General features: G+C 49.6%; 1 protein-coding gene across 2 annotated transcripts in view; it reads right to left on the bottom strand.

Annotated features, from left to right (window-relative positions):
* LOC143816858 (glycoprotein-N-acetylgalactosamine 3-beta-galactosyltransferase 1-A-like) overlaps positions 1 to 24,100 on the bottom strand; it is a 153,316-nt gene that overhangs the window by 21,395 nt on the left and 107,821 nt on the right. Inside the window, exons 1-3 of one of the 2 annotated variants that reach the window (XM_077297779.1) lie at positions 13,285 to 13,421; positions 13,008 to 13,161; positions 9,681 to 10,339 (exon numbers count right to left, since the gene is read on the bottom strand). In XM_077297779.1, coding sequence (XP_077153894.1) covers positions 9,681 to 10,339; positions 13,008 to 13,083 — 735 coding nt within the window. In that variant the 5' untranslated portion in view covers positions 13,084 to 13,161; positions 13,285 to 13,421. Of the gene's footprint in view, positions 1 to 9,680; positions 10,340 to 13,007; positions 13,162 to 13,284; positions 13,462 to 24,100 lie in introns of those variants that run through there. The other variant, XM_077297778.1, reaches the window with a different exon arrangement.

Raw genomic sequence — 24,100 nt, 5'->3', positions numbered from 1 at the left:
GGTTTGTTTGAGAGCATTAAGGATCAAACAGTTTCATGAAAACCAAGAACCATACCAGACAAGTCATCAATAAAGTTGTAGAGAAGTATAAAGCAGGGTTAAGTTATAAAAAATTAGCCAAAGCTCTGAACATCTCATGGTACACTGTTCAATTCATCATCCAAAAATGGAAGGAGAATGGCAAAACTGCAAACCTAACAAGACATGGACGTTCACCTAAACTGACATCCTGATTCCCATGAATCTGTCCCCAGAACAACTATTAGGCTGGAGTCACACATAAAGTACAAAAAATCGGTCCGTTTTTCACGGCCGAGATTCGCAGAAATCTTCCCGAACAGTGATCGACATGTCATCCATGCAAAATGCGAGGATGTGATTTTTTCTCATTAAAGTATCCGAGTGACATCCGTATGTCATCCGTATGGCGAGATTTTCTCACCGGCTTGCAAAATGCACATATACTGGATCCATGGCCTCAAATATTCGTGCAAACATATATATAGTCTATATATCTATATATATATATATATATATATATATATATATATACATATATACAGTACAGACCAAAAGTTTGGACACACCTTCTCATTTAAAGATTTTTCTGTATTTTCATGACTATGAAAATTGTACATTCACACTGAAGGCATCAAAACTATGAATAAATACATGTAGAATTATATACTTAACAAAAAAGTGTGAAACAACTGAATTTATGTCTTATATTCTAGGTTCTTCAAAGTAGCCACCTTTTGCTTTGATGACTGCTTTGCACACTCTTCTAAAAGGTATCAACCACTGAGGACTCTCAATTCTAAATATTTTTCTTGCACACTCTTGACATTCTTTTGATGAGCTTCAAGAGGTAGTCACCGGGTAGGTAGTCTACTGCAGAGGTCCCCAACCGCCGGTCCGCGGACCAGGACCGGGCCGTTGGGGTTTTTCAGCCGGTCTGCGGCGCCGCTGACAGCTAGCTCCACGGCCCTGCGCCTGGTCAGAGCTCGCACTGTGTGGATTTATAATGTTTTCTGCCGTAGCCGTGACAGCTCGCAGCTCCTGGCAGAGAATATTATGCAGGACGGGGTGGGGCGTCGGGCGGGTATTAGTGACGCAGCCCTCCACAGCACAGCATGGTACCTGTTGTACGTCACGGGGCGGGTCTTAGTGACGCGGCCCTCCTGCGCAGCATGGTGTGTTCCTGACGGGGTGGGGCAGCAGGCTCTCCTCACTGACACGCCCCCGGCAGAACATGTTATGTGGGGCGTGCTGGGGCAGCAGACTGGCTTCAGTGACGCGGCTCCCGGTACCGGTGTTCAGTGTGTAGCGCTGCTAAGCAGCAGCGCTGTATACACTGACGCTCAATGTACAATGCTGCTACTTAGCAGCGCTGTACACCGAGGTCCCGCCAGCATCCTCCCCATACAGCGCTGCTCAGGCAGAAGCAGGGACAAGCAGGTCATGTGTGTCCAGTGCTCCTTCCCCTCCTGCTAGCTTTGAGTTGGAGGGGGAGGGGCCATATGACCAAAGCCCCGCCCCTGCCCCACCCCCACCGGGCCATGGAAAACTGGTCTTGCTTAAAGCCGGTCCCTGGTGCAAAAAAGGTTGGGGACCTCTTGTCTACTGTATATATATATATATATATATATATATATATATACAGTATGTGTGTATCACTGACATATATATGTATATATATAGCATTTATATTGGTATATGGTCTCCATCCTGGTATGTGCTGCTCCCATCTTGCTCTCCCATCCTGTCACGTGCTGCTCCATCCTGCGCCCCCATCCTGTCATGTGGTGCTCCATCCTGCATCCCCATCCTGTCATGTGCTGTTCCATCCTGCGCCCCCATCCTATTATGTGCTGCTCCATCATGTGTCTCCATCCTGTCATGTGCTCCCATCCTGCGCCCCCATCCTGTGATATGCTGCTCCATCCTACACCCCCATCCTATCATGTGTGTGCGCCCCCATTCTGTCATGTGCTGCTCCCATCCTGTGCCCCCATTCTGTCATGTGCTGCTCCCATCCTGTCATGTGCTGCTACCATTCTGTCATGTGCTACCATCCTGCGCTCCATCCAGTCATGTGCTCCCATCCTGCACCCCCATCCTGTCATGTGTGCGCCCCCATTCTGTCATGTGCTGCTGCCATCGTGCACAATCATTCTGTCATGTGGTGCTCCCATCCTGCTCCCCCATTCTGTCATGTGCTGCTCCCATCCTGTGCCCCGATTCTGTTGTAATGTGCTGCACCCATTCTGCCTGTTCCTGTTTCCATTCTGCCATATGTTGCTCCCATCTTTCTCTCTCCGGCTCTACTGTGCCGAGTGCGGGTGGCTGTGCCGAGTGCGGGCGGCTGTGCCGAGTGCGGGCGGCTGTGCCGAGTGCTGGCGGCTGTGCCGAGTGCCGGCGGCTGTGCGTGGCTGTGCGGAGTGCGAGCGGCTGTGCGTGGCTGTGCTGAGTGCGGGCGGCTGTGCGTGGCTGTGCTAAGTGCAGGCGGCTGTGCTGAGTGCCGGTGGCTGTGCTGAGTGCCGGCGGCTGTGCTGAGTGCGGGAGGCTGTGCTGAGTGCGGGAGGCTGTGCTGAGTGCGGAAGGCTGTGCGTGGCTGTGCTGAGTGCGGGCGGCTGTGCTGAGTGCGGGCGGCTGTGCGTGGTGGTGATGAGTGCGGGCGGCTGTGCGTGGCGGTGCTGAGTGCGGGCGGCTGTGCGTGGCGGTGGTTAGTGCGGGCGGCTGTGCGTGGTGGTGGTGAGTGCGGGCGGCTGTGCGTGGCGGTGCTGAGTGCGGGCGGCTGTGCGTGGCGGTGCTGAGTGCGGGCGGCTGTGCGTGGTGGTGCTGAGTGTGGGCGGCTGTGCGTGGCGGTGCTGAGTGCGGGCGGCTGTGCGTGGCAGTGCTGAGTGCGGGCGGCTGTGCTGAATGCGGGCGGTTGTGCTGAGTGCGGGTGGCTGTGCTGAGTGCCGGCGGCTGTGCTGAGTGCGGGAGGCTGTGCTGAGTGCGGGAGGCTGTGCGTGGCTGTGGTGAGTGCGGGCGGCTGTGCTGAGTGCGGGGGGCTGTGCGTGGCGATGGTGAGTGCGGGCGGCTGAGCGTGGCGGTGCTGAATGCGGGCGGCTGTGCTGAGTGCGGGCGGCTGTGCGTGGCGGTGGTGAGTGCGGGCGGCTGTGCGTGGCGGTGCTGAGTGCGGGCGGCTGTGCGTAGCGGTGGTGAGTGCGGGCAGCTGTGCGTGGCGGTGCTGAGAGTGCGGGCGGCTGTGCGTGGTGGTGCTGAGTGCGGGCGGCTGTGCGTGGCGGTGTTGAGTGCGGGCAGCTGTGCGTGGTGGTGCTGAGAGTGCGGGTGGCTGTGCGTGGCAGTGATGAGTGCGGGCGGCTGTGCGTGGTGGTGCTGAGAGTGCAGGTGGCTTTGCGTGGCGGTGGTGAGTGCGGGTGGCTGTGCATGGTGGTGCTGAGAGTGCGGGTGGCTGTGCGTGGCGGTGGTGAGTGCGGGCGGCTGTGCGTGGCGGTGGTGAGCGCGGGCGGCTGTGCGTGACGGTGGTGAGTGCGGGCGGCTGTGCGTGGCGGTGGTGAGTGCGGGCGGCTGTGCGGGGTGGTGCTGAGAGTGCGGGCGGCTGTGCTGGGCACCGAGTGCTGGGGGCCTGAGCAGGCAGGGACACCGGCGCGCTGTGGGGGTCAGGTGCCGGGGTCGCCGGTAGCTCAGGCCCCCGGCACTTGCTATATTTACCTGTCCCCCATTCCACTGCTGCGCGCCTCTCTGTCTTCCGGGGTCCTCTGCCTGTGACTGTTCAATCAGAGGGCGGCGCGCATTAAGCGCGTCATCGTGCCCTCTGAACTGAACGTCGCAGGCAGAGGAGGTGGAGGATGGAGCAGCGCGCAGCAGTGGAACGGGACAGGTAAATATACTCACCCTCCTGGCTCGTCCCTGCTTCTCCGTTGGAGATCGCGGTGTGCGTTCAGTGCAGTACAGTGGTCTGTGGTATATATATATATATACAGTATGTGTGTATCACTGACATATATATGTATATATATAGCATTTATATTGGTATATGGTCTCCATCCTGTCACGTGCTGCTCCATCCTGCGCCCCCATCCTGTCATGTGGTGCTCCATCCTGCATCCCCATCCTGTCATGTGCTGTTCCATCCTGCGCCCCCATCCTATTATGTGCTGCTCCATCATGCGTCTCCATCCTGTCATGTGCTCCCATCCTGCGCCCCATCCTGTGATATGCTGCTCCATCCTACACCCCCATCCTGTCATGTGTGTGCGCCCCCATTCTGTCATGTGCTGCTCCCATCCTGTGCCCCCATTCTGTCAAGTGCTGCTCCCATCCTGTCATGTGCTGCTCCCATTCTGTCATGTGCTCCCATCCTGCGCTCCATCCAGTCATGTGCTCCCATCCTGCACCCCCATCCTGTCATGTGTGCGCCCCCATTCTGTCATGTGCTGCTGCCATCGTGCACAATCATTCTGTCATGTGGTGCTCCCATCCTGCTCCCTTATTCTGTCATGTGCTGCTCCCATCCTGTGCCCCCATTCTGTTGTAATGTGCTGCACCCATTCTGCCTGTTCCTGTTTCCATTCTGCCATATGTTGCTCCCATCTTTCTCTCTCCGGCTCTACTGTGCCGAGTGCGGGTGGCTATGCCGAGTGCGGGTGGCTGTGCCGAGTGCGGGCGGCTGTGCCGAGTGCGGGCGGCTGTGCCGAGTGCTGGCGGCTGTGCCGAGTGCCGGCGGCTGTGCGTGGCTGTGCTGAGTGCGAGCAGCTGTGCGTGGCTGTGCTGAGTGCGGGCGGCTGTGCTGAGTGCGGGCGGCTGTGCTGAGTGCCGGCGGCTGTGCTGAGTGCGGGAGGCTGTGCTGAGTGCGGGAGGCTGTGCGTGGCTGTGCTGAGTGCGGGCGGCTGTGCTGAGTGCGGGCGGCTGTGCGTGGTGGTGATGAGTGCGGGCGGCTGTGCGTGGTGGTGCTGAGTGCGGGCGGCTGTGCTGAGTGCGGGCGGCTGTGCGTGGCGGTGGTTAGTGCGGGCGGCTGTGCGTGGCGGTGGTGAGTGCGGGCGGCTGTGCGTGGTGGTGCTGAGTGCGGGCGGCTGTGCGTGGCGGTGCTGAGTGCGGGCGGCTGTGCGTGGTGGTGCTGAGTGCGGGCGGCTGTGCGTGGCGGTGCTGAGTGCGGGCGGCTGTGTGTGGCAGTGCTAAGTGCGGGCGGCTGTGCTGAGTGCGGGCGGCTGTGCTGAGTGCGGGTGGCTGTGCTGAGTGCTGGCGGCTGTGCTGAGTGCGGGAGGCTGTGCTGAGTGCGGGAGGCTGTGAGTGGCTGTGGTGAGTGCGGGCGGCTGTGCTGAGTGCGGGCGGTTGTGCGTGGCGATGGTGAGTGCGGGCGGCTGAGCGTGGCGGTGCTGAATGCGGGCGGCTGTGCTGAGTGCGGGCGGCTGTGCGTGGCGGTGGTGAGTGCGGGTGGCTGTGCGTGGCGGTGCTGAGTGCGGGCGGCTGTGCGTGGCGGTGCTGAATGCGGTCGGCTGTGCTGAGTGCGGGCGGCTGTGCGTGGCGGTGGTGAGTGCGGGCGGCTGTGCGTGGCGGTGCTGAGTGCGGGCAGCTGTGTGTGGCGGTGCTGAGTGCGGGCGGCTGTGCGTGGCGGTGCTGAGTGCGGGCGGCTGTGCGTGGCGGTGCTGAGAGTGCGGGCGGCTGTGCGTGGTGGTGCTGAGTGCGGGCGGCTGTGCGTGGCAGTGGTGAGTGCGGGCAGCTGTGCGGGGTGGTGCTGAGTGCGGGCGGCTGTGCGTGGCGGTGCTGAATGCGGTCGGCTGTGCTGAGTGTGGGCGGCTGTGCGTGGTGGTGCTGAGAGTGCGGGTGGCTGTGCGTGGCGGTGATGAGTGCGGGCGGCTGTGCGTGGTGGTGCTGAGAGTGCAGGTGGCTGTGCGTGGCGGTGGTGAGTGTGGGTGGCTGTGCATGGTGGTGCTGAGAGTGCGGGTGGCTGTGCGTGGCGGTGGTGAGTGCGGGCGGCTGTGCGTGGCGGTGGTGAGTGCGGGCGGCTGTGCGTGACGGTGGTGAGTGCGGGCGGCTGTGCGTGGCGGTGGTGAGTGCGGGCGGCTGTGCGTGGCGGTGGTGAGTGCGGGCGGCTGTGCGGGGTGGTGCTGAGAGTGCGGGCGGCTGTGCTGGGCACCGAGTGCTGGGGGCCTGAGCAGGCAGGGACACCGGCGCGCTGTGGGGGTCAGGTGCCGGGGTCGCCGGTAGCTCAGGCCCCCGGCACTTGCTATATTTACCTGTCCCCCATTCTACTGCTGCACGCCTCTCTGTCTTCCGGGGTCCTCTGCCTGTGACTGTTCAGTCAGAGGGCGGCGCGCATTAAGCGCGTCATCGCGCCCTCTGCACTGAACGTCGCAGGCAGAGGAGGTGGAGGATGGAGCAGCGCGCAGCAGTGGAACGGGACAGGTAAATATACTCACCCTCCTGGCTCGTCCCTGCTTCTCCGTTGGAGATCGCGGTGTGCGTTCAGTGCTTACGCATACCGCGATCTCCTGGGAGCGTCACTCTGTGGGGTCCAGACTGCGCCGGCGCTTGCGCTTGCGCAGTCTATAAAGGCTTCAGACAGAGTGACGCTCCCAGCGTTATATTATAGATATACACTCACTGGCCACTTTATTAGGTACACCTGTCCAACTTCTTGTTAACACTTAATTTCTAATCAGCCAATCACATGGCGGCAACTCAGTGCATTTAGGCATGTAGACATGCTCAAGACAATCTCCTGCAGTTCAAACCGAGCATCAGTATGGGGAAGAAAGGTGATTTGAGTGCCTTTGAACGTGACATGGTTGTTGGTGCCAGAAGGGCTGGTCTGAGTATTTCAGAAACTGCTGATCTACTGGGATTTTCACGCACAACCATCTCTAGGGTTTACAGAGAATGGTCCGAAAAAGAAAAAAAATCCAGTGAGCGGCAGTTCTGTGGGCGGAAATGCCTTGTTGATGCCAGAGGTCAGAGGAGAATGGGCAGACTGGTTCGAGCTGATAGAAAGGCAACAGTGACTCAAATCGCCACCCGTTACAACCAAGGTAGGCCTAAGAGCATCTCTGAACGCACAGTGCGTCGAACTTTGAGGCAGATGGGCTACAGCAGCAGAAGACCACACCGGGTACCACTCCTTTCAGCTAAGAACAGGAAACTGAGGCTACAATTTGCACAAGCTCATCGAAATTGGACAGTAGAAGATTGGAAAAACGTTGCTTGGTCTGATGAGTCTCGATTTCTGCTGCGACATTCGGATGGTAGGGTCAGAATTTGGCGTAAACAACATGAAAGCATGGATCCATCCTGCCTTGTATCAACGGTTCAGGGATGTGCAGCCAACAAATCTGCGGCAACTGTGTGATGCCATCATGTCAATATGGACCAAAATCTCTGAGGAATGCTTCCAGCACCTTGTTGAATCTATGCCACGAAGAATTGAGGCAGTTCTGAAGGCAAAAGGGGGTCCAACCCGTTACTAGCATGGTGTACCTAATAAAGTGGCCGGTGAGTGTATATATATATATGAGACACATACCAGATAACCACATTGTCTTAATACCATGCACAAAGTTGTGCAAAACTAAGCCTCAAAAAGAGGACAAGAAAAAAACCCAGCTCCATATAGCATCTAGAGAAACTTGGAGGAAGAAGGAGTACTTAGGTTTAGAAAGATATTTTATTGTGAGAATATTATAAAGTATGACACATAATAAAAATTACAAAAGGATGACATGAAAGATCATGAGTGTCATACTCATACACCCCACATTAGGTGCTAATATAGTGCAACAGTATGGTTTTTAAATAAATACCTATAAGATAGCACTTCCCTACAGCTAGCACCAGATAAAGTAGGCAGCGCTATAAATAAAGCGCTAACCCAATACGACCATGTTGTCATCCAAGTAAATAACTGTAATATGGCGCTTACCAGCAGCTGACACCAAATAGGGTGGATGACACAAAAGAGATCCAACAGAGCCCCCAACGTATGTTTCACTTTTTTGCTCTATTGCTATACTATGTGTAGACATTAATTTTATCTAATCTATTGTAAGCTGTCGGTGTGATTTTACATTACACCACACTGAATTGCCGGCTTTTCTATTGAACACCAGTGCATATTTCTTGCAAGTCACGCTGATGGTCCGTGTGGTGTGCGAGTTTTTCTCGCACCCATAGACTTTCATTGGCGAGTCTCGGCCGTATTATACATGCGAGAGAAATTGCAGCATGCTGCGATTTGCACCGTATTACGGCCGAGACTCGCCAATGAAAGTCTATGGGTGCGATGCTGCAATTTGTCTCGCATGTATAATACGGCCGAGAAAACAACGGATGATAAGAACTGCCCCACAGATTAACATTGGTCCGTGTGCTATGCGATTTTTTATCGCATAGCACTCGTCCATATTATGCTCTAGTGTGACTCTAGCCTTAGTCATATACTCCACAAATCTAGCCTTTATGGATGAATACCAAGAAGAAAGCAATTTTTGAAAACAAGCTATAAGAAGAATGAGCTTTGGTCAGATGAGAACAAAGTAGAACTTTTTGGGCTACATGCAAAATGCTCTGTGTGGTGGAAAGTTAACACTGCACATCAACGTAAAAACACCATCTCTACTGTCAAATATGGTGGTGGCAGCATCATGCTGTAGGGATGCTTTTCTTCAGCATGGGCAGGGAAGCTATTTGGCATTGATGGGAAAATGGATGGAGCTAAATATAGGGCAATCCTGGAGGAAAACCTATTAGAGCCTGCAAAAGACTGGGGTGTAGGTTCAACTTTCAGCAGGAAAACAATGCTAAGCATACTGCCAGAGCTACAATGAAATGATTTAGATCAGGGGTCTCAAACTCGCCTGGATATATGGGCCACACGTAGAAATTTTTTTTATTTGGGGCGGGGTGGGTAGAGGGGGAGTAGTTTCTTTGCTGGACAAAGTGACTTTTTTAGTTATATAATTTTTTTTCTATACACCTTTTGATAATTTTTTAAAACATTTTTGGTGTGTTTACTTTATTTTTTTAAATAGCATTCATCGTATGAGTTATGGTACAGTTTTATAGCTTGGGTTGTTTTGGGTAGGGATATAAATATTTTTTTGGTTTACTTTAGTTTATATATAAATAGCATTTTTAGTGGCAATATATTTTTTCATGCTTTATTTTGATATTTTTTTTTTACATTTTTATAATTTTGTTTACCCCAATTGGCCACAAGCAGTAATATTTTCTTACAATTACAAGCATGATATAGTAATTCTGGCAAACATTTTGTAGTAATTTGTCCCATGAAGCATCCCCAGGGGCCACATGCGGCCCGCGGTCCTTGTGTTTGAGACTCCTGGTTTAGATCAAAGCATATTCATGTGTTTGAATGGCTAAAGTCCAGACCTAACTCCCATTTAACATAACTGCAAGTTGTTTAGTCTTACCCCATCTTAGTACAAAACTGTCATACACGTTGCACAAGATTGAAACATTTTTCATGCACATTTCCTATGTGTGCTTTTTGTGTGCAAAATATTCCTTACCATCTTCTAATCTTTCACTATTTATCAACCAGCAACCTTGAATGTTTTTCTAAACTCTCACAATGTTTTTCTTAGATACATTTCATGAATCATCCAATATGGATGGGCAGATTTTAAAAATTTATATGATCTGTAAATCAGACGTACCTCTATGATGGGATAAAAACAGTACTGATTGTAAGATGTACCCACAGGAAAATGTCCAGTCATATGAAACTCAGGTGTGAATGGATGGAAGCTCTCTCTTTTTTCACTATCCCTTGTATCACCAGGTATCACTCCCATTTTCTCCATACAATCACCCAGTTCCAAATCTTCAACAGAGGATCTGTGAGTACAAACCCCTGTCCTGAAGCCCTCTATGAAGCGTTGCAAAGCTTCTTTGCTAAGTATATAACCGGCTCCACCACTCATATATCCTTGGTTGATGAAAGGTTTAAAGCGCTTGCCAAAGTATATTGGCTGGTTTGGTGTGTAGTTGGAAAGCATCCATCGCAAATTGTCTACCACAACGTAGGTGTCATCATCTGCCTTTAAGAACCAGTCGGCTTCATGAAAATGATGTTTGTGTATATATTGGAAAGCCCGTATAGTCTTCCAGTAGAGTTGATCTCTGCCTTCATTAGTGTCTAGTCCAATGGTTGGGAATGATTCACTTGTACTGGAGCTCATGAATAAAATTTTATTGCAGTGACGAGTCCACGTGTTCTTTACATGGATCGTCCGAGACTCTAAGTGAGCTGGAGCTGTCATAACCCAACACAGTACTCGAAATTTGTGTGAAAGCATATCACTCACATTATTGACTGCAACAACAAAAATACACAATCAGCAATAGTGAAATCATCAAGTTAATTTTCTTTTCCTACAAGGAAAAAAAGAACTTTGATTAGCCCAAGCTTTCACGCTTTCTGTGAGGATATGGCCGTGTACTAATGACTATAGGACAAATGGACGTAGAGCGGAGAATTTTTCCAGCACGGAGCACTGGTTTTGTTGTGTTTTATTAGATATTTTCCTCCTGTGTTTTATTAGTGATTTGCTTGCCCCTCAGTCCATCCTCAGGAATCAATGTTTACATACACTGACAGTAAGTAGAGGAGACAAGCAGGCTAGATTTATGTATAGCTAAAGGTACCTTCACACTGAACAACTTAACAACGATAATGATAGCGATCCGTGACGTTGCAGCGTCCTGGATAGCGATATCGTTGTGTTTGACACGCAGCAGCGATCTGGATCCTGCTGTGACATCGTTGGTCGGAGCTAGAAAGCCAGCACCTTATTTTGTCGCTGGATCACCCGCTGACATCGCTGAATCAGCGTGAGTGACGCGGATTCAGCGATATCTTCACTGGTAACCAGGGTAATCATCAGGTTACTAAGGGCAGGGCCGCGCTTAGTAACCCGATGTTTACCCTGGTTACCAGTGTAAATGTAAAAAAAAAAAACACTACATACTTACATTCCGGTGTCTGTCACATCCCCCGGCGTCCGCTTCCCTGCACTGTGTCAGCGCCGGCTGGCCGTAAAGCAGAGCACAACGGTGACGTCACCACTCTGCTTTAGGGCCGGCGCTTACACAGTGCAGAGAAGCGGACGCGACAGACACCGGAATGTGAGTATGTAGTGTTTGGTTTTTTTTACATTTACACTGGTAACCAGGGTAAACATCGGGTTACTAAGCGCGGCCCTGCGCTTAGTAACCCGATGTTTACCCTGGTTACCCGGGGACTTCGGCATCGTAGGTCGCTGGAGAGCTGTCTGTGTGACAGCTCTCCAGTGACCACACAACGACGAAACAGCGACGCTGCAGCGATCGGCATCGTTGTCTATATCGCTGCAGCGTTGCTTAATGTGACGGTACCTTAAGGCCAGACAGTAGATTTCTAAAGGTAAATGTAAAGCATTCATTCTATCACTCCATTGTTTTACCAGCCTAGGCCCTTTGTGTGGATGGAGATAGTAGACCCAGGGGAGCAGTCACCACAGGGGGGCTCACATCAGCCTCAGGTGATGGAATATGCTCTGTTCTGTGAACTAAAGAAAATGTTCAAGGGGGAGGGAGAAAAAAGGCAGATGGGTTGAGGGTATGTGCACACGTCAGGATTTCTTCAGGATTTTTTGTGGTTTTTTTGCGGATTTCCCCGATAAAAACGCTATAATTCTGCACAAAAAACGCATACATTATGCATCCTATCATTTAGAATGCATTCCGCATTTTTTGTGCAAATGTTGTGCTTTTTTCCGCAAAAAAAACGCAGTTCGGAAAAAGAAGCAACATGTTAATTATTTTTGCGGATTTTTTTCGGATTTCCCATGAAATTGGAGTGTCTGGAAAAAAATGCAAAAATTCCGCAAAAAATCCGCACAAAAAACACGTAAAAACGCGCAAAAAACGCCAAAAAAAAGCATGCGGATTTCTGGCAGAAATGTCTGGATTTTGTCAGGAAAATTTCTGCAAGAAATCCTGACGTGTGCACATACCCTGAATCAGGGAGTTGTTGAAGTGACTTTGATGTGAGAAGATCTGAGCTGGGGTGGATGGATGGACTATAGAGTTTTGGAGATGGATTGTTGGTTGGAGGGGTATCCATGAGCTTCGGTCATGATATCCATCATCTGGAGGAACATAGGCTGTGACTGAACACTATACCGGCTGGAGATACCAAAAGCTGTGGACCAACCAAAAGTTGGGAGACAGTGGGTATCACCTGGTACGGGGCCAGTGGAACTACTGATCTCAGATTGGGAACGTGTGGACTGAGGACATTATATGTTGGCCATCTAACTGGATTTGTTGTACAACCATGGATGTATGGAATAAAAAATAGTCCCATCCTTAACCTGCCTAGGTAATTATTACAACCCACAACCTCAGATCTTCACACTTTCTAATTCAGATATGAAGGGTATGTTTACTGCTTGGAAGTAGGTGAGATCACCTCAATGTGGGAATTTAACCTCTTGTGTATTAAAGGGAACCTGTCAGCGGGTTTTAGCTTTGTAATCGGACAGCACCATGAGGTAGAGACCAAGACCCCAATTCTACTGGGTGCACCTGTTATGATAGAATCACAGTTTTCTCTCCTGCAGCTGTAGAAGAGCTCATTTTTTAATCTGTGTACATTGTTTAGTGACAGAAAGCTGTTATTCAGTGTTCATGGCATGATTTGACTAGGAGGCACGGGACAGCTTGTCCTCTAGTGATAATCTTCTGTTGTTAAAACATTGATTGTATTGACACAGACCAGTAAGGGAGACATCACTATTATCAGAAACTCTGCTGATGGTGTTCTCATATTACATAAGAAAAACCTGGTGACAGATTATCTTTACCATTTAACATCATTCATTATTTGTGGTCTTTTGTGAAATAGTCATAATATTTTTAGACATAAAACCTAAAAGGTTTGTACAAAAGGGGTTCTTCAATAACAGATCAGTGGGGGGTCCGATACCTGACACCCTCACCTGATACCTGGAGCTGCAAACCACTGAAAAATTCTGAATGTATTGGGCCAAAACATGACTGTTCCAAATATTGCATAGTGCAGTTCTGGGGCACTACATCTCAGTTTCCATTGAAGTCATCTGCAGAGGACCAATACCTGCATAAAATGTCACACTGTCAAAAAGAAAGGAAATGCATGTAAAAAAAATGCTAATAAAATGTATTTAAAACCACTGAATAAACCAATCCATTGTTGATTATGCTGCATCTCAGCAGAAGATAAAGAAAATACTGCACCTTGAGTTGAGACGACATTTATATTCCATTTCCAGGTGGGTTTATGGTACTGGTGCAGGAATTGATTAATCGGCAGTTTATCTCCAGTCCAGAATGATGTAAAGAAAATGACCATAACAAAACCAAAACTAAATGGCAGCCATGAAACCTGTCCACCGGGAAGTATCATAGTTCGTTCTGCAAGAAAGATATACAGTTTTGAATGAGACCAGTCCTCCGAGTCCTCACTATATTTTGGAATGTGGTTCAGGCTAATTTCACATGACATAGGGTATACGTGAGTTCCGTGATCTGGAAAATTCACCCAATTCCCTTAAATAGGCCCCAAAAACAGCCTAAAGAATAAAAATTAGATCGCACACAAATTAATAGACTGAGACAAATGTTGGATTTAATTGGCCACAGCAGCCATTTTATTAAAATAAAATATAACAGAACTTTTATAACAACCCAGAATAGGAGGGGCGGTCCTCGAGGCCCTAAAGTTATAAAACTCAGCATCCCAAATTCCACAATGTCCAGCCCAGGATAAGTCTTACCCCCAGCCGTAAAGCACCAGCTCAGGGACAGATAACCAATCCTGGTCCACCGAACCCACCCCCATGCCAGGGGCCCATAAATCCACCTCACGCGGGATAACCGGACCGCGCCTTGTTAAATTCTCTCATGGGGGGTCCAGGACCTCTCAAGATCCCCCCCCCATTAAACCACCATTTACCATTTCCACCGACCTCGAGGACCTCCACCCCCGCCAAACTGCCGTGACAACATTCACAAAACAACAAATACATTTAGGCACCTCTTTAAAGAGTACACAAAAAACCCTCGCGGGTCGACTTCTCCCCCATTACTCTAACCAAACAAGGGAGGGTGGGTGGGAGATTCCTCACTTGTCACGCAGGTACCTAAAATGGATGCCTGCGTGAGGAGTGTGCCCCCTTTTATGTGCCCCCTCCCCGCAGACCCCCCAGCTCCGCCCACTACATTCAAAAAATGCCATTAAGCCACCTCCTCATATTCCAATTAACCCTTAACTATATACACCCATCAAAAACTGCTCCAGCTCCCCAGGTCCCACGTAACCCCGTCATGGCGGCCTCCCCTTAAGTGCCGTGGGCCCCCCAGTACGGCCTTTCTTGACATAGGGTATACGTGAGTTCCGTGATCTGGAAAATTCACCCAATTCCCTTAAATAGGCCCCAAAAACAGCCTAAAGAATAAAAATTAGATCGCACACAAATTAATAGACTGAGACAAATGTTGGATTTAATTGGCCACAGCAGCCATTTTATTAAAATAAAATATAACAGAACTTTTATAACAACCCAGGATAGGAGGGGCGGTCCTCGAGGCCCTAAAGTTATAAAACTCAGCATCCCAAATTCCACAATGTCCAGCCCAGGATAAGTCTTACCCCCAGCCGTAAAGCACCAGCTCAGGGACAGATAACCAATCCTGGTCCACCGAACCCACCCCCATGCCAGGGGCCCATAAATCCACCTCACGCGGGATAACCGGACCGCGCCTTGTTAAATTCTCTCATGGGGGGTCCAGGACCTCTCAAGATCCCCCCCCCATTAAACCACCATTTACCATTTCCACCGACCTCGAGGACCTCCACCCCCGCCAAAAACACGAATGGCCTGACACCTTAGCCATTCATGTCCCTCCACACCTTCAGGCTTAATTCAATGCCACTGCGGATAGCCAAACACCACATGTCATTTCCCACCGCGTTCAGGTGCACGCCATCGGCTCTCCAGTAAGCTCCTTGCCCCGATTCCAAGTCCACATGTCTCACGGCCAACGCACTATTCCTCACCATGAACCGAGATATAGCCCTGTTTATTTTGATCCGGGCCCTATTCACCCCTTCAAGAGATCTAGCACCTCGCCAATTTTTACGCGGAATGATGTCATACCACACCAACAACACTTTTGGAAACATGACCCAGAACCGCAGGATATCAAATTTAATATCCTTAATCAGCTCCCTACAAGACCGTTTAGCCAAATCATTACCCCCTAGATGAATCACCACAATCTCTGGTACTCTATCCAGTCTAACAAAGCGATGGAATTCAGGTAACCATTCCTTCCACAGCATACCCCTTTTACCGATCCATCGTAAAGTCACTGTGTCTCGGGAAAGACCCAATTGGCGACCGTCCGGGCGAACTGCAGCACGCAATGCAGCCCACACAACATACGAGTGCCCCATGATCCAGACGAGCACCGGATCAGCCCCTGCAATAAAGAAAGAAAGGCAACAAACAATTAACTCACCACAGCCGCCCCTAATTCACAATAGGTTTGGGCGAACATACGACCGGAATCTTGAAGATTCCCACCTCCCAATTCTCCTAACCACATCTTCTCCAAGGCCCAACCTAGCGGCTTCAGTCGCTGCCCCGATCCTGAAGGAATGCCCGCTATATTGAGTTGCAGGTAAGCCAGCTGCAACCAAACATTTCCTAAATACCGAAACAAACTGAAAACGGGACAAGAAAGCCCCATTTTCATGCACCAACAATGGCTCATCCAACGCACCGCCCTTTGCCAAGTACTCCTTCACTGAAGCCACAGGGCATAAAGGGGATCCCTCAACACTGAACAGCAACACTTTGCACCCTTTCCCATACACGTCCGTCTTTGAGGCCTTAACAAACACCACCACCCTGTTCCCTTCCACATCAACGTTTTCTCTTAATAAAGTACCTCTTTTACTAACGGACGGGCTAACCAACTCTCCTAACCGAAATGCCCCGAAGAAGGCCAACGAAAAGGCTGCCCGGAACAGAACCACTTCCCATTCGGAAAAACACACCCCCTGCAACTGCCGACCAATAGCTGAAAGCACCTCATACGACACAGGACGCCGTCCGTCTGAGGCCTTCCACCCTTTTTTCCAACCCCGAGCAACTTGCCGAACCAAAAAGGATTTCGTTATATCCCTACGCCCTCTGCATTTAAGGTTGAATGCTAGCCCCGCCAAAAACTTATTCAAACGCGAAACAGACCAACCTGCCTCCCAATGATGACCGAGGAACAACAACAAACCATACTCCTCCTCTATATCTGGATCCAAACTTGACATCCAGGATTCCCACAGGCTCCAAGCCTGATTATAATGAGACCAAGATGAGTCCGCGAGCGATTTGGTAAACAACTCCGCTACGGCCCTCGCGGCAGGTTCCACAATTTGACTGGACAATCCAGACCCGCGCTCTCCGCCTGGGGTGCCAAATCCCGGAAAAGCTGCCCCTGAAATTGAGAAAGAGCGACAACTATTGGATCTGGCGCTGACAAGCCAACTTCAAATACAATCCATAAATTGAACTTAAGGCCCAGAAAAACCAAGTGCTGCAAGACCTTCACTACCGCCGGCGTAGCCGCTGATAACGAGTTCACCGCCGTCACTGTTCCATCATGCTCACAACAAAAAGAAATCTTCAAGTTCCTCAATTTGTCGCCCCACAGGGCCAACACCACTACCCTGGGGAACAAATGCAGTAGTAGCCGATTGTTCGTCAACCCTTCCTCCTTCCATTCTTCAGGCCACGCCGCTGCAGACCAGCTACCACGAAAGAAAAGACCAAAGCCACTCTTTTCGACAACATGAACCAAAATGCCCAAGGAAGCGGCATATGCAACAGGCTGAATCCACAGAGATCTACCGTTGTACTCGTCAAGAAAATCTGCCCACACCTTCAAATCATCACGAAATTCTTTCTTTATCCTGATAAAATGCAAAGGGGACTTTACCCCAACTGTTGCCAACGATAGGCGGCGGCAGAACGCACGACCCATCGGCATTATCCTGCAGGCAAAGTTCAGTTTCCCTAACAGGGATTGCAAACCGCGCAAATTTATCTTTTTCAAACCGATCGCATTAACCACATCCTGACGTAATGCGATGAGCTTATCTGCGGGTAGCCTACACTCCATTGCTACCGTATCAATTTCAATGCCTAGGAAGCTCAACACTGTCACCGGACCAACTGTTTTTTCCTCCGCCAAAGGCACACCGAAGTTTTTTGCCACACTCTCCATTGTGTGCAACAAGATCGAGCAATCTGCTGATTCCGCTGGCCCTATAAACAGAAAGTCGTCTAGATAGTGTGAACATGAACGAATCCCAGACATGTCCTTCACCACCCATTCCAGGAACGTGCTGAAGGCCTCAAAATAAGCGCAAGAAATTGAGCAACCCATGGGAAGGCAACGATCAACAAAATAGCCGCCATCCCAAAAACAACCCAATAGATGCAAACAGTCGGGATGAACTGGCAACAAACGAAAGGCCGCTTCAATGTCGGTCTTCGCCAGCTTAGCCCCCTTTCCGCATGTTCGAACCCACTCCATCGCTGAATCGAATGATAAGTACGACACCGAACTTAACTTGGGGTCGATACCATCATTAACCGAAGATCCCTTCGGAAATGATAGGTGATGGATCAACCTATACTTATTAGGTTCCTTCTTAGGGACCACGCCAAGAGGTGACACCCTCAAATTTGCAAACGGAGGAGCAACATACGGGCCTGCCATTCTTCCCAAAGCAACTTCCTTCTTCAACTTATCCGACACAACTTCCGGGAATTGTAACGCCGATTTCAAATTCTTTCTTTTCAAACTAACGACTTGCTCAACATAAGGAATTCTGAAACCTTCCTTAAAACCATCACGTAATAACGCCGCAGCTGACCTATCTGGGTATCTACTTAGAAATGCCTCCATCACGACCCACTGTACCGGACTCACCCCTTTTTTCAGCAGAGTCTCCGCCTTTTTGCCTGTTACCTCTGAAACATTTTGAGGTGCTATGCGCCCCCCCACATGAAGAACACTCGTGTCTAAATTTACACTTGCTCCCGAATCTGCATACTCCATCATTGAAGGCGAAACACAGTCCTTTTTGTACAGCCGCCGAGTGTCCTGACTGTCCCGAACTCCCGGCGCTCCCATGAAAAGGCTGGCTGGTCTGACCTAAACGGGCCGGGACCATAACTCTCATCCACAACGCTATGTCCTTGTGATCCCACCTAATGTTCGGTCTAAAAGCCTTCCGCTGACGAAATTGTTCGTCATAGCGTAACCAACCTTGTCCCCCGTAGGTCCTGTAGGCCTCCCCTATGGCATCTAAATAACAAAATAGCGCCGAGCAATTTTCTGGGGCCTTCTCCCCAATTATGCTAGCCATAATAGCAAAAGCCTGTAGCCAATTTGAAAATGATCTGGGAATCAATCTATATCTCCGTTTCTCCTCATCCTCTTTCTTAGAGTCCTCCTTTCTAGGTCTGTCCAAGTTAAATCTCTCTAGGGGTAAAAGAGAAAAAATTTCTATGTACTCCCCTTTCCAGATTTTTTCCCTAATTTCTTGTTTTAAGTGCGCCCCTAAAGGGCCCTCAAAACAGACGTAAACCTCCCCCTTAGCCGCATCGTCCAGTTGCGGGACGTCCTCCTTCTCCTTATCCCGCGAAGCTCCTTCACTTGACGCATCAATCCCTGACCCAGGCCCTACTGATAACGCCGGTGTAGCACCGCCAGTCTCTCTCGATGAGCCCCCAGTGTTTGACGCAGGACCCGCACTGCTGGATAAACCCGAAAAATCCGGTAACTGTCTAGACCCCTCAAACGACCCCGTATGTCCCAACCAAGCTGCTGACGGCAAAGCCCCCCTGCTAATCCCGGACCCCCACAAGCCTGCTAGCTCACCTAGACCTCTCAGAATTAAACCCATACCCCCACTAGCAACTCCCGAAGTTACATCAGTACTCCTAGCCTCAGGGGAAACTATGCCTGGCATATTAAGCAAAGGAAAAATGTTCTCACCTAGCTGCCTGGGTGCTGTGAGCCCAGCAGCCGAAGGTCCAGCTCCCAGCCGAAGGTGTCCGTATTCCATGCCGGACTGATCCGCGATGTTGGCCGCCGAACTCCTGCCAACCGTAACTGGAGACTGGCGACCTGGTGAAGACGCTGACTGCCCTGGCGCTGCAGATGTGGAATAGGCCGAGCCAGCATCCTGCCGCCCGCTGGAAGATGAGTAGCTTCTTGATGCTGATACGTCCCTGTCATCGCCTCCCGAAGCCATCGATTGACGCCTGTCAGAAACTGCAAAATCCTGGCCACCACCAGCAGAGGGCGCTGCTGCGCTGATATTGCTGGAGCTGTGACCAGAAACCTGAAAACCCTGGCCATCACCAGCAGAGGGCGCTGCTGCGTTGTTATTGCTGGAGCTGTGCGCTGCTAAGGGCCGCACGCTGCTGGCAGAGCCGACTGACTGCCGCTCGCATGGTCTCCGCTGCTGAGGGGCCGCCGCAACTGACCCCCGTCTCCTCGGCTCACGCTGCCTCCCACGCCGAGCGGTGCCAGCAGACGTGCTGGCGGCCGCAGACCCTGCTCCTGCGCCAGACGCCCCACGCCGACCGGTCACTGAAGGAGGGGAGGAAGGTTCCGCCCCCCGGTGTAGGCCCCGCCGTTCAATAGGATTCCTCCCGGCGCTGCGCTGCACGGTGGAGGGGGCAGCGCTGCTTACCGGAGGGTCCCTGGAGGGGCTCCTGTTTCGGCGCCGGGCCCTGGGGATCACATCGGGACTTAGGCGCGCCGGAGGTCTGGTCCTCCGCGGCCGGCGCCCGTCCTGCTGAACCTGGGAAGGTGCCTCAGATGTATTCTGGAGGAGACTGGTCACCGAAGCATTCAGCCAGTCGGTCCCCTGAGAGCTGGCTGCCGTCCGGAGACGCTGAAGGATCGCTTCAATATCCATGCCGGTTAGTGTAACAGAGATTCCTCACTTGTCACGCAGGTACCTAAAATGGATGCCTGCGTGAGGAGTGTGCCCCCTTTTATGTGCCCCCTCCCCGCAGACCCCCCAGCTCCGCCCACTACATTCAAAAAATGCCATTAAGCCACCTCCTCATATTCCAATTAACCCTTAACTATATACACCCATCAAAAACTGCTCCAGCTCCCCAGGTCCCACGTAACCCCGTCATGGCGGCCTCCCCTTAAGTGCCGTGGGCCCCCCAGTACGGCCTTTCTTGAGTATAATATGGGTGCATGTCTGTGCCCGTAAAATGGCTGTAATCCCAGCATGACTATGGCTCTGATCAAATGATAGAGCCTTATGTTGCCGTTATTTTGTGAGTCCAGACACAGAGTTGATCAGGGATTAGCACCCATATGACACTCATTTAAAATTAACCATGAAATTGTCAGGTGATCAACTTTAGGCTCCGTTCAAGCTTTACTTGTCCACAGTATGTTGTGAAATAGCAAATATTCAATGTTTCCTGCTGATGATGACTATGCATATTCTTTACATAACAACGAACCATGCAGTAAATTGATTTTTGTTATTTATACTCATACTTTAAATGACCGTGGGCGTTACCTGTGTGAGACATGTAATGACTGACAGTCTGCTCTCCTGATCTCATATTGGTAATGCCATTTTCATTCAAAATAAGCTCTGGAGGCAGATTCTCAGGAAGATCTATATCCCACCCACAGATCATAACAGCTCATTTACATATTAAGAAAAATGTGGATTTCTCTGGAGTAAGACTTTGGATTGCAGACATCAAGGTATCATTTTACTCAACTTTCTGTGACATACATGCCCATTTAGATGGCTTAGGAGGGAGGATGCTACTAACAGATTCCCAACCCCTTCATGACATGTGCTGTACTAGTACGGCGCATGTCATGTCTCCCCCTTTGATGTGGGCTCCGGCGCTGAGCCACATCAAAGCAGTGACATGTCAGCTGTTTTGTACAGCTGACATGTGCATGCAATAGCGGTGAGTGGAATCGCGATCCACCCGCCACTATTAACCATTTAAATGCTGCTGTCAAACGCTGGCAGCGGCATTTAACTAACGCTTCCGGCCATCGGGCCGGAAATGCGTGCATCGTTGACCCCCGTCATGTGATCGGGGGTCAGCGATATGTCGGCATGACAACCAGATGTCTCCTTGACACCTCTATGGTTGTTGATGCCGGATTGCTATGAGTGCCACCCTGTGGACGGCACTCATAGCAATGCAGGAATTCAGCTACATAGGAGCGATCTGAGCATCGCTCCTATGTAGCAGAGCCGATCGAGTTGTGCCAGCTTCTAGCCTCCCAGGGAGGCTATTGAAGCATGGCAAAAGTTAAAAAAAGTTTTAAAAATAGGAAAAAATATATAAAAGCTTAAATCACCCCCCTTTTGCCCCATTCAAAATAAAACAATAAAAAAATCAAACCTACACATATTTGGTATCGCCTGGTTCAGAATCGCCCGATCTATCAATAAAGAAGGATTAACCTGATCGATAAGCGGCATAGCTAGAAAAAAATTCAAAACACCAGAATTAAGTTTTTTTTGGTCGCTGCAACATTGCATTAAAATGCAATAATGGGCGATCAAAAGAACGTATCTGCACTAAAATCATTAAAAACATCAGCTCGGAGCACAAAAAATAAGCCCTCTACTGACCCGAGATCCCGAAAAGTGGAAACGCTATGGGTATCGTAAAATTGCGCAATTGTTTTTTTTTTTAAGCAAAGTTTGGAATCTCTTTTCACCACTTAGATATAAAATAACCTAGACATGTTTGGTGTCTATGAACTCGTAATGAGCTGGTGAATCAGAATTGCAGGTCAGTTTTAACAGTTAGTGAACCTAGCAAAAAAGCCAAACAAAAAACAAGTGTGGGATTGCACTTTTATTGCAATTTCACCACACTTAGAATTTTTTTCCTGTTTTCTCGTACAAGACATGGTAAAACCAATAGTGTCGTTCAAAAGTACAACTCCTCCCTCAAAAAACAAGCCCTCACATGGCTAAATTGATAGAAAAAAGAAAAAAGTTATGGCTCTGGGAAGGAGGGGAGTGAAAAAAGAGAACGCAAAAAACGCATGGCTCCGTCATGAAGGGGTTAATAGGTAAATTGTAATTTAGAGGAGTTTTAATGACAAGTATTCAGCTTTCTAATATAATATTTTATTCAAAATCTCATTAGTTTTTAAGATTTTTGCTTCTAGTAGGTGAATTTAACATAGATGGTAAATCCTGATCATATCCAACTAAGGCACGTATCCTACTAATTAAAAGTGTAGTCTACCTAGTGCATATGGATGTTATGCAGTGTAGTCCCCCACTTGGGACCTTTTTCTATTAGCCTGAGAGAGCTAAAAGCTAGTAGAACAAGAACTTTGGCTCTGGTGGAATCGAGCTGCACATTGTCATCTGTTCATTTAAATGGCTACACGTAATTCTTTACTTCACCTACAATGGCCAAGTAAATGCATAGCAGAAAGAAACATGCACAAGAAATTGAAACTGCTTTCTAGAAGCTGGAACTCTCTAAGGCTACATTCACACTTAGGGTCGTTTGTAATACGTTGCAATGCGTCGTTCAGGAGAAAAAACGCATCCTGCAAAGTTGTCTGCAGGATGCGTTTTTTTCCCATAGACTAACATTACCGACGCATTGCGACGTATCCACAACTAGAGAGAGACAGACATTGGTCATGAAGAATGGGGATCACCAGGCAGCAAGATCATATGCAAAAAAGTGACACAGTTTTATTGAAGTATAACATAGATAGTAAGAATATTAAAAACATTTAAAACTGATTATAAAGAAACAAATCATGGCCCAAAATAAGGCACGTGCCTGGAACCAATGTTATGGGGAATAGAGGTAATACATACATATATGCATATAAACCTAATCATGGAGAATCCATATGGACAGCATATTACTCAGACCCAAAATTAAGTAAAAAGATTACTCAAAACATGACCCTAATAAGTGTAGAAGGCAAGTATCAAAATATACAAATGAGTACTCCTTATAAAGATTAACAATAGATCTATAATCAGGCCTTCAGGTGAGCAACCATAAGGTATATGAGCCCACAGGTGCCAAAACGAATTAAATGCACACTCTTGGTACAGTCAGATAAGGCCTTCAAGTGAGCAACCATAAAGTGCATGTGCCCACAGATGCCAAAACGTGTAAAATGCACACTCTTAGTACAGTCAAAGGGGCAGATATCAATGCCCACCAAGTCCCATACAGGAATACAACTTAGAATAAGCAATAGAGCGGCATTGCAAATACGTTAGTTACCCAACAAAGAGGCCAATAAGTCCATGATCCCTCCAAGAAATAAGACAGACCTAAATGGCCCTCAAATTATACCAGACATGATTGAAAAGACGAAAACCCGACGCGTGTCGCCACTAGAGTGGCTTCATCAGGGGTATAGTTTTCGTCATTACCATCTACATTTATATACCTTTCATTATGACGAGTAAGTACACCCAGCCGTGGAAAGTCACAGGAGGTCAGGCCAGCGGCGTCTGTCAAAGTTTGTTGCGCATGCTCAGGCTTCCTGACCGGAAGCTTAGGTTGCTAGGCACCAGTACACTAAGAGAAAAGCGCGTAGTGGCTAAAGAATACAACAAGGTGTTCGCAAAAACACGTAGAGGAACACACAATGAAAGGAAAGTGACCAAAAGATTAGATCCATGTGGATCACACTAGATACTACCGGCGCCGAATAAGCATATTACCGGAACCAGTCGCAGGCAGAGAGCACCTTCTGCGCAAGCGCTGGGCTTGTCAAAGGCCAGGGAACTCAGTTTCCTGGCAACGGTGTATACACACTCACCGAGACAGACCCGCACATGCGCGCCATGTCCCGGTGCGTCCTGGAAGGAATCCCAGGTAATAGCCCTGCATAAACATATTGCCGGGCATTGTCATAAAGCAACCACCAGGCCTCTAGGGGCTAGAAGCACTACAGCGCCAAGTCCCGA

This window comes from Ranitomeya variabilis, chromosome 3, assembly GCF_051348905.1.
Source record: "Ranitomeya variabilis isolate aRanVar5 chromosome 3, aRanVar5.hap1, whole genome shotgun sequence".
NCBI classification, from domain to species: Eukaryota; Metazoa; Chordata; class Amphibia; order Anura; family Dendrobatidae; genus Ranitomeya; species Ranitomeya variabilis.
This window is presented reverse-complemented; position numbering and strand designations above follow the sequence as displayed.